Source organism: Benincasa hispida, chromosome 3 (assembly GCF_009727055.1).
Source record: "Benincasa hispida cultivar B227 chromosome 3, ASM972705v1, whole genome shotgun sequence".
In the NCBI taxonomy this organism is placed as follows: Eukaryota; Viridiplantae; Streptophyta; class Magnoliopsida; order Cucurbitales; family Cucurbitaceae; genus Benincasa; species Benincasa hispida.
Genome location: NC_052351.1, coordinates 5,657,534 through 5,674,561, shown reverse-complemented (window position 1 = coordinate 5,674,561; position 17,028 = coordinate 5,657,534). Strand labels below are relative to the sequence as shown.

General features: G+C 37.3%; 1 protein-coding gene across 1 annotated transcript; it reads right to left on the bottom strand.

The window, feature by feature from the left end:
- Positions 1-6,463: 6,463 nt before the first annotated feature.
- LOC120073336 (uncharacterized protein At4g19900) lies at positions 6,464-13,010 on the bottom strand. Its single transcript, XM_039026119.1, has 5 exons — positions 11,508-13,010; positions 11,283-11,432; positions 10,344-10,478; positions 8,824-9,012; positions 6,464-6,946 (listed from the first exon to the last, which is right to left on the bottom strand). Exons 1-5 carry the CDS (start codon positions 12,881-12,883, stop codon positions 6,760-6,762), a joined length of 2,037 nt encoding a protein of 678 aa, XP_038882047.1. The 5' UTR covers positions 12,884-13,010; the 3' UTR covers positions 6,464-6,759.
- Positions 13,011-17,028: the final 4,018 nt, after the last annotated feature.

Sequence of the window (17,028 nt, the reverse complement as noted above, 5' to 3'; positions counted from 1 at the left end):
TCGTCAAGCGATTGCGGTCATCATGTAGAAGTGGTGGTAATCAAACATATACGGTCATTTCAAGATTGCGGCTACACGATGATAACCATGATAGAATGATGAACACAAGGTTGGTGGAATGGAGGTATCAACGCATATCTCGGAAAAATCAAAAGATGATGTTGACATTTCACCTACCACGCCATCAACAGCAGAGATTCAGAAAAGGACTAACGCGCCACGAATGTCAGAATCAGAGTAGGTCCATTAATATTTTCGGCAATCCAGCTCTATAAATAGAAGCCGATGAACAGAATTTCATATCATCTAGATTTTTTGCCTGAGGCTCGCCTTAGGGCGGTCCCTGTGATCCAGACTAACGCGTGGGAAGAAAGCTTGAGAGTTCTTCATCTTCTTCCTCCATTCCGAGTGACGACTAAAGCCTTCGCCGGAGTTAGATCTCAAGAGAGTCAGCTCCACCGCCTTTCCATGACACCACTGGCAGCCTTGACACACATCCGCTGGAAGCAAAACATTGCTTCCAACTGGTCCTTTCATTTTCTCTTCTTTTCTTATATTGTATTGTATTACATTTTGGATTAAGGAATTAATACATTGTGTGTTCAATGCATTTCTATGTTTTTTTCGATTCCATCTCCATCTTTCTTTACTTGGCATCCTTAATTTTCATTGCATCACTTAGTGAGACTGTTAGAGTATCGCATACTTAGTCATGTGGATTAGAGATATGAAGCATGTAGCAAACCACTGAAAGGTATGTGTTGTGCGAGTGTGTGAGAAAACCTTATTTGCTTAGTGTGAAGCTGTAGCAACGCCTATCTATAGGCGGACGCAATGCTTGTCTATGAGTAAAGTTAGCAACAACCAACTGCCCGGGAGGGTAATTAGTTGGTCGCATTAAGTAATGTAAGCCAGTGTTCACTAGAGATAAGAATAATCTTACGTCAACCAAGTTTATGCAGTTACCTTGTCTTATGAGCGTATCATTCATCATTTAGGCATACTTGATAGAGTAGTTTAAAAATCAAATCTAAGACTCGAAAAAGCATATTAGAACGCATAAGCAAGAATGGGGAACTTAGGAATGAGCTCCGTTTTCTATTACACAGCGTATGCACCCTACGAAGAGGATATTGCATGCATCCAAAAGTAATAAGATACGGTGGCGTTATGGGGTCATCTTATTTATGTGTGAGAGCACATGAGCAGGAATAGAGACTTAGGAATAAGGTCTCTCGACATTTCGCATATACATCGCATACGTTCTAGATATAGGCACAAGTGTGTGTAGCAGGATTGCATAGCTTGCGTTGGCTGAGGTTACCCTTGCGGTCACTCTTAAGGGTTGCGATGAAGATATCCTCACATTTTATCTATTTTCCATTATTTTACTTCACGTCAACAGTTGTCATGTCTCTACCTCTCATTCATACTTCTCATTGCTTTGTCTGTTAGTTAGGAGTAAGAGTAGTGTTTAGCTTATACCCTCCATCATTCTTTTATTCATCTGCCGCATACACATTACCGCATAGCATTTAGCTACAAGTCCTTGAGTTCGACCTCGGATGACCAGAGAAACTTGCATTCGCGTTATACTTGGCGCGAGCGTAAGAAAACTTGTGACGGGAATGCATGGTCATCGCATATATTCGTTAACGCATATTTTCATCATCGGATGACTATCGACGCATAAGAATTATCGCATAACTTAAGACATGCATCGCATAATTGCGTCCCTCTAATTTTCGTCATCAATTCATCGCATAGATGTTGCGGCTATTAATCGCATGCGTCCACCGCATGGAGGTTACGGCTACAGAGTAATAACTATGATATAAGGGTGATCACAAAGGTGGTGAAATGCGCTGGTACTTTGGAAACCAAGCATGAATGCATACCTTGGGAGTATCAAAAAGATGATGTTGACATTTCACCTACCACGCCGTTAGTAGCAGAGATTCAGAGCAGGTCCATCACGCTGTTAGTGGCAGAGACTCAGAGTGGGACCATCAATGTTGTCGGCGATTAAACCTGTCTCTTATACACATCTAGATGTGTATAAGAGACAGCGCCGTTAGTGGCAGAGATTCAGAGCAGGTCCATCACGCTGTTAGTGGCAGAGACTCAGAGTGGGACCATCAATGTTGTCGGCGATTAAGCTCTATAAATATAGCCTTAGAGCCCAAATTCAAGGTATCCGAGTTTCTGCCTGAAGGCAGATCCTTATGATCATAGATGAGAGCATGAGAAGATATTCTTTGAGAGTTCTTCATTCCTTCAATCCATTCCGAGTGACGACCGAAGATTTCCCAGAGATAGATCTCGAGAGAGACTACTTCACCGCCCATCTATGGTACCACCAACAGCCTTGACACACATCTGATGGAAGCAAGAGATTCCTACATCTAGCCCTCCACTCTTCTTCTTATCTCTGTATTGTGTTACATTTTGGCTTAAGATATTAATACATTTTGTAAGCAATGCATCTCTTTATTTCCTTCGACCCCATCTTCATTATCTTCTTCTTTATACTTTCATTGCAACGAACTAAGTAAGATTGCAAGAGGATCGCATACTTAATCATGCGGCATAGACATATGAAGCATGTAGCAAACCGCTGAAAGGTGTGCGTTGTGCAAGTATCGTGAGTAAATCCTCTTTACTTAGTGCGAGGCTGAAGCAACGCTTGTCTATGAGCTTATCAGTGGCAACTAACTGCCCGAGAGGGTAAGTAGTAGTGGAACGCATTAAGCAAAGTAAGCAGTGTTCCCAGAGATAGGACTAATCTTATGTCAACCATGTTTTGTGTGATCATCTTGTCTTATGTATGCATCATTTACCCTTTGGACATACTTGAGAGAGTAGTCTAAAGATAGAATCTAGGCTTGAGAGAGTTGGATTAGAATTGCATAAGCAAGAAGTAGAAACTTAGACATAAGTTTTATATGCTATTTACACATCGCATGCGCCCTATAAATAAGATATGGTGGTATGCGGTCACCTTGTTTTATGTATGCATCAGTCATCGCATAGGCAAGAGTAGAAACTTAGAAATAAGTTCTATCGACATTTTTTCATATGCCTCGCATGTGTATATTTGTGTATAGCATGATCGCATAACTTATGCTGGCTGGGATTACCCTTGCGATCAAGCTTAATGATGCGGTGAAGTCACCCCCTCCACCATTTTATCTATTTTTCCATGCATCTTATTACGTGTTAACAGTTGCCGCATCTCTACCAACTCTCATAGTCATACTTCCATTGCTTAATCTGTTTAGTTAGGAGTAGAAGTAGCGCATAATCCTTTAACTTCATTATTCTTTTATTCTTCGTCGCAAACACATTACTTCGCAACATTTAGTTACAAGTCCCTGAGTTTGACCTCGGATCACCCCGAGAAACTTGCGTTCTCGTTATACTTGGCGAGAAAGTAAGAAAACTTGTAGCAGGAACGCATAGTCACTGCATACACTCTTAAATGCATATTGCATATTTTTTAGTCCAATGCATGACCATCGATGCATGGAGATTAATGCACATCATAAGACACACACATATTTACTCTCCATTGTCCACGCATCAATTACATGAATACTCGAACTTTATGTGGAGACATAAGAGATGATCAAGTTCAATAAATAGCCAAAATGGTATATAGTATACGAATAAGGTTGGGTACCTTATTCTGGTAACACTATAGGATGCGATCCACTCTGTAGTTGTTACATTTTGTTGTAAAGTACTACAAATGAAGTGATCCTGATTCATTCATATAGTGACATGAGGAGTGGGGGCATCCTGTGCAATGAGTCTGCATAAGATCAAACTAAGAAATAAGTCACTCTTATTAATGCTATTTACTGGTTAAGAATGACTATTTCAAAGCGATGACCTAGGTTACTTAACTTAATCCTGAGCTAACTATGAAGTTCTGTTTATCCAGTATTATCCTTAGATTTGCATGAGTGAGGGTTGGATCAATAAGTCCCCATTTCAAGGGTAAGACTGGGTAGATAATTTGGAACATAGGGTGCAAGATGAAATTCGCTCTTACCCGCTTTTAGGGTTAGTAGAGAGGTTGTTCCCTTAAGTACTGACTCCGGGTCTTGAATAAGGGACCCCACCGTCTCATTGGCCCGAGAGGGATTCGGTTTGTTGATTGGATCTCAAACCAATTGTCCATCAGAGAATCAATGGAACTTAAGAAACAAGAGGTAATCTCGCAGGTAAAACAACTATTGACCCAACCGTTATTACGAACAACCTATGAATGGTTAACTTACTAATCATGGTTATATCGAGTGGATACAATATATCTACAGTGAGGGGAGTGCAACTACTGAACTTTATTGGAATGACCTGGTAGTTGATGAATGAGGGTTAATTCAGTTTAAAGAGTTTAGCCAATTAATCTCGGATCGTTAGAGCCCGTGATCTGTAGGTCCATTAGGTCCCCCTACTAGCTCACAAATGGAATAAGCTTTATAATAGAGTGATAAGTTAATTTGAAGCATTCAAATTCGAATTAAGGGAATTAGTAATTATATGTGACATAGTTACACGTTTAATTATGGAATTAAACGAAATTGGAGAATCGATTAATATTTAAATATGATTTAAATATTAATTTCATGAATAAGATTTCATGGTGGTGGAATTGGTGTTAAATTAATTTAATATTTGATATTAAATTAATAGAATTAATTAAATGGTTTAATTAATTATTTTTTTTAGAAAAATTAATTAATTGAATTAAATTTTTGGTAAAATTAATTTTTTTTCACTTTAATAAAGAATTAAAACTGAAAATTAAATTTTTATTTTGAAAATAGTTTTCAAAAATAATTGAAAGATTCGGTTTTTTCAAATACCCAAAAACTTGCTAGCACCTTAGTCATATTCCTTTTCCTAAATTCCACCTCAAATTCAAATAGGAGCTGGGTGTTGTAAATGCAATCTGATTGCAAGGTATTCCTACATAAAATCACAATTTTTTTAAGTTGAAGAACGCATGCAAACAGTTGGTTTTTGCTTTTGCTGAAGAAAGGGTTCTTTAGTTTTAAGATACCAGTCACCTTCTACTTCTTAATTTCATCAATTCCAGCTTGTTTTGAGTCACACAACTCAATCTAAGGTTCCTAGAGGATAGTAGAGAAGTCCTAGTGGTGGTTTACGACCATAAAAGAAGGAGATTGTAGCTGATTTTTGAGCTTGAAGAAGATTTACACATGTATTCGTGAAACCCTTTTATTATTTGATGAATATGTTTAATTTAAAGCTAAAATTGATGAATTAGAGTGCTTAATCATTCTATTTTCTTCCGCTTCATATTTGTTAAAACTAACAGTTATCTGTTCACATGTGGAAGAATTGCTATATCATGACGATCAGTGAAACAGACCATTACGACTACTTTCTCAAATCATGCTGAAATTCTTATAATTCACGAGACAATTCAAGAATGTGTATGGCTAAGATCAATGACCCAACACATTCGTAGAACATAAAGTTTGTCTTCTAATAAAAATCTTCCAAAGATATTATACGAAAACAACACAGCATGCATAACCCAAATCAAAGGAAGATATATTAAAGGAGATAGAACAGAGTATATTTTACCAAAGCTTTTCTACATTCATGATATTAAAGAAAATGACGACATCACTGTACAACAAATTTGTTCAAATGATAACCTGGCAGACTTTACCAACTGCAACCTTTGAAAAATTGGTGCACAAGATTGGAATGCGACGATTCAAAAATCTCAAATGATGTTTCTAAGAGGGGAGCAAACCGATTTAGGAGTATAAATATATGAAATATGTAATTTTTTTCCCTTCACTAGGTTTTTGTCCATTGAGTTTTTTTTCTAATAAGGTTTTAAGCATATTTCATATTTATAATAGACATCCAAGAGAAGTATTATAAATATTATAATAAAAATAGATGTTCATCAATACCCAAGCTTAGTGTCCTAAAAATAACAAATGGCCTATCCATTGCTCATGTCCTAAAAAGAACAAATGTTTTATCCCTCATTACTCCATATGGCTTAATGCATTTTATCCATGTGTCTTATATTTACACATTATTAGTGTCCAAATAAGTCCGCCACCTACTTGCCAAATTACTATAAATAGTGACATTTGATGAATTTGAATACAAGAATGATTTTAAGAGGAAAATAGTGATGTATTCCACTATTCATAATTTCATAATTTTCACTTTGATTTTTTAATTTTCTTTTATTAGATTTATTTATTATTATTATCATTATTATTATTTCTCGATATTCATTCTTCCGCTCATCAATTTCAAAACAAAATTCACCCTTTCAACCTTGATGGAACCTTTTCTGGATTACAAGTCAATAATAATTATTAATTTACCTTTGCAAAAGTACAATTATTTTTAGAAAATGGCTATTGGTGTAAGCTAGGTCGGAAGAACTCCTCACACGTTGCTTAATATATATATATATATATAATGGAAATAAGAGCACAGAGCAAAAGATGGTTAAATGTGTACACGTATACAAAACAGAGTTGCAAATAAAAAAAAATAAAAAAAATAAAAAAAATAAAAGAGGGCTGAAAACACGGATCCACCTAATATGGATGTATCTAAAAGCACGAGGATCAAAGAAATAGAATTGCTATGCCAAGCCCAACCACACTATTAAGTTACAAAAACTCGATCAACTATGCTCTTACTTTGATCACTTCCGGGAAATATTAGGTGTCTAGATAGAGAAATTCACAATACATCGAAACATCTGATACAAGTATGTTCGAGGAGTCTGCTCACGAGGCTCTCGGACTCGGGAATGAGGGAATATGTCACGCTGTTCCAGAAATGAAATGTCACCGACTCTTTCAAGATTTTCTTCAGCAAACCCTCCTGTTGAGCTTTTTCGGTTGCACTTGCTGGTGCCGCAAAGTATCTATTTCCAATATAGTTGATTCCACAAGAAATAAAAGTTACTAATACAAACTGGAATAAGCTAAGTTCCACAACAGACGGTTCAAGTAATCAAATTTCAAAACATGTAGGGAGAAACGGCTCAAGTGTGCCTACTTGAAATATAACTTTAAAGTGTGCTTAAAAAGTGTTTCCAAGTGAATATATATATATATATACACTCTAGGTATGTATGTATGTATATATGTTTTAAGCACTTGTACACCATTTGATTCCAAACAGTCCCCAAGAAAGTAACGGCGGTTGAGGAGTTAAAGAACATGATCTCCACAACTAACAACAAATTGTCGAATCATGGCAGAAGAGCTGTCAGATTTTCAAGAAAATAATTAGATGAACAGTGGAGACCTAGGGAACGAGTAAATCTCCTAAACACTTCTCGCAGAAATTTTGTCCTTGCAAGAATAAAAAAAACACGGAAGGTAGATAGACAGGAAAGATGATGTAGATTTCCAAGAATGTTGGGTGGGGCGGAGCTGGAATTATTCAATGCATCAGTGGACTATCGATGCTGTGGGATGAAGCGAAGAAAAGGGAGTGATTGATGTCCCAAAAGATCCATCTCGTTCTAAAGACGCCAGGCAAACTCAGCTAGTTTTTAAAGGCCATTCTCGAGACATCCAATCTCTTAAACTCACAAATCAGCAAATCACATACACCATTATAAGCATTTTAGTTTCTTTTCCTCACGTTTCCATGGTGAGATGCATACGAGATGGAGATCATAAAGAACACCAATCAACTTCTCAATTTATCATTATACCCCGAGATGTAGAAAGCATTACCATGTCCATCCCACCCTAAAACTCTAAGAATTTGCTGAAATTAGAATAGATTCATCTACCAGGGATATAATTAAAATGTCTTGGCTTGGTGGTGATGGGTGAAATACATACACAAGACTCAAAATCTTGTGTTCCCCTACCCTTCTTTAACCCTGACAGATTTACTTATTTGAACCTAATTTCATTCTTTTGATCTTCTTTTATAACAAGAAACGAAACTTTATTCAAAAAAATGAAAAAGACTAATGCTCAAGAAATACAAGCTCCAATACGGAGTGTAAATGTAGTATAGTAAATATACATAGGATCAATCTTTTTCATTTTGTAAAAAGGAATGATTCATTATACAAAAGATCATTGATTGATTAAGCGGAGACGAGTCTTTGTCCATAGATCAGTGACAGGGAAGCTTTAATTTAACTAAAGTTCTTTAAAGGCTACCCACATATATATAGAACCAAAAGAGATATGAACTCTGTAGTAGAGGATGGTTTTCTTCGAGAATCTTTCTCATGATTGGATCAGAATGCTGTTCATTAATCATCCTTTCAAGGCTACGAAACCACAACTCTCTAGCTTGATTCCGGGTTGTATTGTGGAAGATTTGGGATGAGATACACTATAATATTTCATGACAAAGAAAGCTCTACTCTACTGGAGATGTTCTTGAGTTTTCTATTGGAAATAGGTACGTAAGGGGTGGAAAGGATAGGGGTAAGCAGTTTGTTAGAGAACCTTATTAAGAAGCAGAGGGGGATGTAAGGCGGTTATTTTGGAAAAGGCATATTGTTTGGTAGAGAAACTCAACCCTCTCAAATTGGCTGAAACTTTTGTAGGGTGATCAGCCAATTCCGGCTTACTGTTTGCTAAACAGTGCATATCAATCCGACCACTGTTTTGGTAATTCCTTGGAAGTTTTCACATACTTTATCTTTTAACTAAAATGTGGCTTTATATGTGTGTGTGTATAATGTTAGAGACTCAGATTCAGGATGTTAATAATATATATATTCATATATAAGGCATAAGATAAGCAAATTTAATTGGAAATTACCTAGTGATATTCTGTGAAGCAATGGGAAAAAATACAAAAGACGGCTGCACATTCAACTCAAACTGTTCTGAAGGCACTTCGCTGGAAAACCTCTTTGCAACTCTTGTCAAGAGCTCAGCCCCATTCCATCTAAAACCTCTATCATCATAAGTCGAATAGTATTCTTTCAGACACTCCATTATGAAGGGGCTGCAGAGAAGAAACAAATGTATAGCTCAAAAGAAAATCCAAGCTAATCATATACGTAAGACAAATGTGGGCACTGTGTGCTGCTCAATGAAGTGTTTGACAACGTGGAGAAACAATTGACAGTTCCCTCAACCTATCAAATACATTTTCTTTCTAAAAAAGGAACCTATCAAATACTTCTATAACATAGTTGCTAGAAGTAAATACAGAACAATCTACCTTTTAAATGAAAAAAACTGTACAAATAACATGACAACAATTATATACAACAACACTAGTCAATATATTAATCATTATCATTAATGTTGCTTAAATATTGTTTTCTTGTCGACTTGGTCTAATGACTACGAAGATATATCTTCAGATTAAAGAAGGAAAAAAAAGACTATGCATTCTTGTAGCCCAAGTAGGTTTGCTACACGAGGTGTCAAAGAATGCATTTATAACTTCTCTCCCCTGTTCTAAATCACCTCTAATCTCTCCTTGGGGACTATCAACGCACTGAGGCATGTTTGGGCAACTACCTTAGATTGCTAAGAAGTTACTTTGTGGAACTGTTTAGAGTTCCAGCAAAGAAATGGTATCCCATCGCATCACATGTTCAGGGATGATTGCTTTTCCTTGAAGATTTGAGCAGAGCAGAAAACAATTTTGAAAACGTATTTCAGGACCTTCGTGTACATATATAGATAGTGGGAGTAAACCTTTAACCATTAATAGCTCTCATAAGCATATATGACATGAATTTCTATACAACGGGGTGCATCAAAAGTGGAAACGTTTAAGGTATGTTATATTTCAGAACCTCTGTTCATATACATGATGGGAGTATTCTCTTAACCTTCGATAGTTCTAAAGCTAAGACATTAATTTTCCAAGTCAAATCTATTTCAATTTTCTCTCGTGCCAAACATTTGATCCCTCAATCTTTTCTTTTTGTATGTTGGAGGAGGTGCTTTTGCATCCTCCCTTTAGGGAGGAGGGCAAAGTGTTAAGGCAGGCAGGCAAGAGAAACAATAGAATTAAAAGAGGTGAAGAGGTTTAATGTCTTCTTGTGGGTGTTAGTCTCTAGACATTTTTGTAAGTATGCTATTGGTAGTTTTATTGGGAAGTGGTTAGGTTTATGTAGTCATTTTCCCCCCCTTTTTTTCTATATCATAAAAATGTTTTTTCCCCAAACAAAAACATGTAAATTCAAGTTAGACTAGTCAAAGATGTTATCAACCACTATGGTTTCAGAGAAGAAAATTTCATCTGTTATAATAACATAGATGATTCCTAAGCAGAATATGAATTGCCTGAGAACCGATGCCTTTTAAACTGCCACATACCTATGCCTTCTAAATGCCATTACTGCCCCATTCAAAGAACTTCCAGCAAGCTGATTCTCCATCCCAACAGAATTGTGAAGCGAAGATAGAGGTTTCAAGACTACAATGTCAGAATCAAGATAGATTCCACCATACCTGGAAAACAGAACAAATTTGTAACGTAAATGCTCAATCAAAAAAATTAAATACGCTATCAAAAGTCTGGACAAAATTCAGACAAGCCTTTGCCATAACAAAGATGATTGCCAAAATTCACTAAAATTTACTCAGGTAGTTCTTGGCCCTCTTTCCCGGAGAAATTGTCTTCCAAACCATATAATCCAACCTCACAGGCAATTAAGCCCAGGTACTGCATTCTCTTCAATGCACAAAAACATGCACACACACAACCCTCATAAACATGTAGATTCTCACATTAGGAGATTGGACGATGATTTGTGAGTTTGCCTTTTCTTGTTAGGGGTTACAAGTAGAAGAGCACCAATGATTATGACCTGATAACATCAACAGAAGGCTTGACATAAAGAAACCGATAAACAGAATGTGGATGGAGCATCTCCTTGCCTAACAAAGTATTTAGGACCTTCTGACTTTTTCTAAAAAGGTTCCTAGTGTTCAGATATTCTTTTCTATTTAATCCCCATGTTTGAAAAGTTTCAATTCAGTCGTACCAAATCATATATTTAGCCTTTCAGAAATGATAAATACTATATGATATTAAGTAATTGACTCTTGACCCTTCAAAATGAAATATCGTTTAATAATATTTGGAATAAGGACATGCCTGAGGTTTTTCTTGACCAGTGTCATTTGGCAAGAAACAGGACTGCTGACTTAAATTAACGGACGAAGCACAAACCACGTTATACCAAGAAAGGTTGTATTCATAAATATCTCAATAGAAAAAATGGAAATTAGGGTTAGATAGAGAAGGCTTACTTGTATAAAGCAGCCAAACGAACAAGCTCACTGTAATGAGTAGAATAGAACTTTGTCTTTTTCCATTCAAACCAGATAGAAGCAAATTTATGGGTTGGTGTATCCTTCAGTAATTCATCAAGATTTGGCATAGCAACCGCAACTTTGTAACTGTTGAACAAATATTGCAGTTAATCACAAAAATAAAATGTGAGTGAATTTGAAAGAATTTCATAGGATAAGTACCCATTTTTCACAAAGTTATCTTTGAAGAAATCAAGCTCAATTGTCTCCGAGAAAATAACAACGCATGCATTTTGATGATGCGAGAACACGCTCTCTAGCCCACGTTGATGCCGAACACCGAACATCCAAGGAGGTGAGTTCCAAACCATAAAAACTCTCATATCGCATTTATTTTTCTTGAAGAATGCATCCATAAAATGAGAAAATGACAGATGCGGATATAGACCAGGATAATAACCCCATCGCTTGCCGTCTGCATATATACTAGTAAAAATTTGAGGCACGACCCTCAGTTTAGATCCTGCATCCTTCGTAAAAACTACTTTATCTACTACATCAGCGTTTTCTGCGCTTCTATCCCGACTCTTCTCGTTCTTAGTACTCCTATTGATAACTTTTTTCCTCGAAAGGTTATTTCCGGCGTGTTCATCTGAAGTTCCGATCACGTTTAAAGTTTCCTTACCAGTGTCCATTACGTTTACATCAGTCTGACTACTTAGGCTCCCGCTCTTCTTGATACTTGCGTCCACACTGCCATTTTCTACTTCCGTATTAAAGACCTTCCGTGTAACGCCTAACGGCTTGTTAACAAGAAACGGGACTCTTTTAAACTCGTTCATCCACCATTTCTGAACGATTCGATCACCTCTTGTTAGCGCGGCCACACCAAGACCATCCGGATCTTGCAAAATGGGATTGTTCAGCGGATTCAGGACTTCCCAGTTGGACTTAAACATCCTATCCCTCCGCAAAAAATCGCCCTTCTTATCGAACCAATCTCCCCACCCATCTCTTAAGGGCGAAACACTTCCACCCACCTTTAACAAAAGCGCGTCCTCGATCCCAGTCATTTCACTTGCTTTCCTCCTCACCTCTTCATCAACCGGCACATCATCAGAGCCAAACGCAGCTTTACTGCGATCTTCTTCACCTAATCCGATAGGAAAACCAGAAGTGTCATCAGACCAATCTTCGATCGAACGTTTGTTATCAAAAATCTTCCTAATAGCCCCACTAACATGGTCAAAATAAAATCCAGAAACCCTGACCTGATCAGATTGATCTTCATCCTCTCCCAAATCCTCGTCGCCAGATGCCCTAGATTGGAGGTCCTCATCCACAAAATCGAGCTCATCGATCTTGTCCTCGTCGGTGGTAGTAGTGCCCAAAACAATGTCGCTGTCGTCATCTGAATCAGAGACCAGAATGTTGCCTAGGGATTTTGGATACATGTGAGGAGAGTACGTGTGTGACTGAGAGCGAGAAAGGCGAGTGTAGAGGAGGGAGACTGAAAATAGAAGCAGCAAAGCGGCGGCGAAGGCGCAAAAGTAGGCGCCACAGGAACCGCGACGACGTGTCTGAAGGTTCCGCAGCATTTTATTTTACAGGTAGAAATTGCAGAAGAGAGACAACATTGGGCAGAGGGAAGAAAGAAAGAGAAGTTCAATGGCGGACAATGATCTGAGTTAGCGGCACCCTACAACTGAAATGTAGCAAGAAGTTGTAGTGGTAAAAAATTTCCCGTAAAACTGTTCTGGGCTGATGTGACCGCCAGCTACGTGGCCTAACTGTATTGTGCCACGAGTTTTTATCCTATTCATTTTCTTACTCTTTTTTTTTTTTTTTTTAATTTAGTTAAGGAATAATTTCTTTTCTTTTCTTTTCTTTTTTATAAACTCTTTTATATTATGGAATTTTTCCATTTTTGTAAACTTTATCTTGATTTATTTAGATTTAGATTTCACATTTTAGAGATTTGTAATCTATTTATTTTGGAGGGATAAATCAATTTAAATTAATTTTGGTGAAAAAAATGGAATTAATTGTTGAAATCTTAATTATTGAGATTAAAGTGAGAAAATATATTTTTGTAGTTGTTGTGGACTGTGTTATGTTGTTGTAATTTGATATTAAATCCTTGATATTGGTGTATGTTTAGATTAGGCTGCTCAATTGAAGTGTTGGAGTGGGTTTGGAAGAAGCCATGTGTTGGGTAAGTGGTTTAAATTTTTGTTGAATAAATTTGTGATCTAGAATTTGAAGCTAAGTGTTAAAAATAATTTATGATTTGTGCTTTATGATTCAATTCAAAGTGTGTGGAACTTGGTGGTTAGTGTGCTTGAATTGAATTGTGTATCTAAACTTGAGGTAAGCACTTCACTACCGGTTCGCCCTTAAACTCGAGTTGTTATTAAGTATGTGATTGTATTGAAAGCATGATTCTGTATGTTGGGTTGAACTGTTATGACTTACTATGTTGGATTGTTGAGAGGGTTACGGAGGCCTATGTTTTATGCCACATAAATTATGATTGTATGTGAATATTGTGGTATCTGAATGATGGATGTATTTTGAGGATTGTTTTGAACTACGTTAGACTGATAATGACTATTAGTATTTTTATTAAGTCATGTACTGTCACACCCCTTCTCAGACTACTCTCTTAGCCTAGGAAAGGACATGACTGCAATAATTATTAACCCTTTTATGACACTTACTGCATACTAACTCTTTTTAAATAATTTGATAACAACATGCAATCTCAAACACAGCGGCTGCCACTAAGGCCAAATAAAACCATTAAACATAAAACATTTACAGAGATTACAATACAAGTCTATAAGTCCCAACTCCCAAACTTAGTCCCTACATGAAACAACTACAACATGTGTACAAATATTTACAGTAACCACCTAGCAGACGAGTTACTAGAACTTCTGCCTTTGAGTGGCAGAGCAGATGTAGAGCTATCTTCGGAGGATTTGACCGCTACCTGGGAAAAGAAAACATTTGAAAAATGGAGTGAGCTTACTAGACCATTGAGTGACTTAAGAAAGAAAACTGATTCTCATGCATAAGTCTCAATAAAGAGATCATACTGAAACATAAATCTTTACAGTAACCTTGTACTGAAATATAAACTTTACAGTAACCTTGTACTGAAATGTAAACATTTTCCAAGCATTAAACATGTAAAATTGTTTTCATCGTAAAACATTAAACTGATTCTCAGTTGAGAGTAACCCTGTTATGGTTAAGTCCCAACATCAATTCCTTAGTCAAGAGAGAACCCTTTTGCTCAATCCCTCGATGTCAAACTACCTATGTGCACGTGGTTATAACTAAGTACCGTCATACCTTAGGTACTATTGCTCAGGTACCTTCTCGATGTCCTTCAGTATCGAGCTGTTCGGATACCTTCTCAATATCCTTCAGTATCGAGCTTAAAGTAACACTAGTCATACTATGACTTACTCTTTAAAGCATGTAAAGCTAAACACATGGAAACATGTCTTTATAAAGGTACTAACGCATGCTTTGTGTATCTGAACACACAAAAATAGTTTTACAACATAATTTCATACATGGCATGCGTTTGAAAACATAAACTCATAGTTTGCTTGAAAAAACTACTTTGTAAAATAGCTAGCATGAGAATAATCTTTCTTAAAATCATAGTTTCTTTAAAAACATTATAAATACTTAGTCACTCACTACTTTAGGGCAACTCCTTAAAGGTGGATATGCTTCTAGCAATGGTGTCAATCCTGTGGACACAAAAGCATATATTTAGCTACTACATTGATCTCTCTTTTGAGACCAACTCTTAATCAAGCTTTGCGTTTAGCCTTCCCCTAGAAGACCTTCACTCAAACCATACCTAGCTGTAGATCAAGTACTTAGAAATTTCCTTGAGATTTTGGCTCTTGTTATGCGGGCAACAAACCTCACTAACGCATGATGATGAAGAAAACGGGAATGAAGGAAGTAAGATTTGCATTGATTACAAAATATCTTAATATCTTAAGTTAAAATGTAATACAATACAGAGATTAGAAGGGAGATGAAGGACTCTGCGTCAAAGCTGTCGGTGGTGCCATGGCTGAATGGTGGAGATGTCTCTCTTGAGCTCTATCTCCGGCGAATGCTCCGATCGTCACTCGGCCTGGGCTGTGGAGATGAAGAATTCTCACTGGAAATCTCTTTCAAGCTCTCAGCTATGATCACAAACTTCTGCCTTGAGGCAGAAGCTCAGATGTCTCAAAATGAAGGTCTCAAGGACTATTTATAGAACTTGGACGCTGACAGCTATAATGATGGAGGTATGGCTCACTGCTGCTTTTGTCGCGGTATGGGCGTTGTCACATCGCCTTATCTTGTTGTTACTCCCAAAGTATGCGTCCGAGCTGAATTTAGCTGAAGTTATCAACGTGTTCTACCCATCTTACGATCTTCTATTATGGTTGTCACTCCGTGGCCGCAATCTCTATTTGTTCACCACGTTCTCCATGCGTTGGACGCATGCGATTACTGCAACTTCCATGCGTTGGATGCATGGGGTTGCCGTCTGCGTACGTCTTTTGCGGTCACCTGGCTTCAGTGCATGCATTTGTCTGTGATTGCTTATTACAAACGCATGCGTTTGATTCTTGTGATAGCTACAAAAATAGACACTTTGGCATAGAATAACGCATAATATTGGGTCAGTGAGGTTTAAGGTGCTTATCGACGCAAAACTCAATTTTTCACAAATTCTAAGTATTATCACTGTGTACCTGTTAGCCCTCATAATTCTAAATAAAAAACTTATAATAATTGGCATTTCTGCTAGTTATCATTTAGGTTAGAGATCTAGCATTTAAAACTTTTGGTTAATTCGCTTGTTCATTCGTTAATTTATTGGTTTATTTAATTTATTCTATATTAGAGTCATGAGTGCCCCAAACAGTGTATGACATTATTATTTTAGAAATAAAAGTCTTGTCCCTTTCATTAAATTTTTCTTGGGAAATATACATTGCCAAGCTTATGCATGCATGTAGTAGCGTCTTGGAAGTGTAGTAGAAAGTCGAATTGTTATAGTTAGTATCAGAGCCTAAGTTTTAGCTTCTGTAGACTGACTTACTAAGTAAGTCCAGATTGTCCAATTGGCCATAAATGGATTCTTCGTCATTGTCGAGATGTCCTTTAAAGGAAAGTCCTTTAGGATTTTATGCATGAAACTTTACCTGAATTATAGTCATAATTAACGAGATTTCTTGTAAGGGTTTTTGTTGAAGTTGATTATGTGTAGTTATCAGGAGTGGCACCACGGATAAGATGGAGAGGTGGTCGAGGTAAGAATATTAGAAGGGAGCAAGACCCTGAAGTACGAGACCCTTGGGTGCAAAACCCAGAAGCGCAGGACTCGCCTACACAAGAAGACCTCATGCCGCCACTTGACCCTTCTAGGCCAACCTGGTAAAAGGTTAGAGCAAGAAGAGGGCCCCGAAATGTAACTATACCCCCACGAGTGCAAACACCCCTAGAGATCCCGATCGAGTATACTGTCATGGCTGTAATAATTGGAGAAGTTGTTACGAAGGTTATGGTGGGGTAACTAAAGGACAACGTGGCGGAACAAATATCTCAGCATGTTTAGTCGCAACAGGTATGTCCCTCGCAGGTTCTAACGCTATAAGTGAAAAATCAGGATCGGGCCTCGAACCAAGTTGTGGCAGGTCTTTTAGAGGAGGCGCTA

Bases quoted from the DNA above. Each gene is read 5' to 3' on its own strand.
- LOC120073336 (XM_039026119.1), bottom strand. From the start codon at position 12,883: ATGCTGCGGAACCTTCAGACACGTCGTCGCGGTTCCTGTGGCGCCTAC. The intron at 11,433-11,507 runs GTACTTATCCTA...TTTGTTCAACAG, and splicing joins GATAACTTTGTGAAAAATGG to TTACAAAGTTGCGGTTGCTA. The intron at 9,013-10,343 runs GTATGTGGCAGT...TCTTCTCTGCAG, and splicing joins ATGGCATTTAGAAGGCATAG to CCCCTTCATAATGGAGTGTC.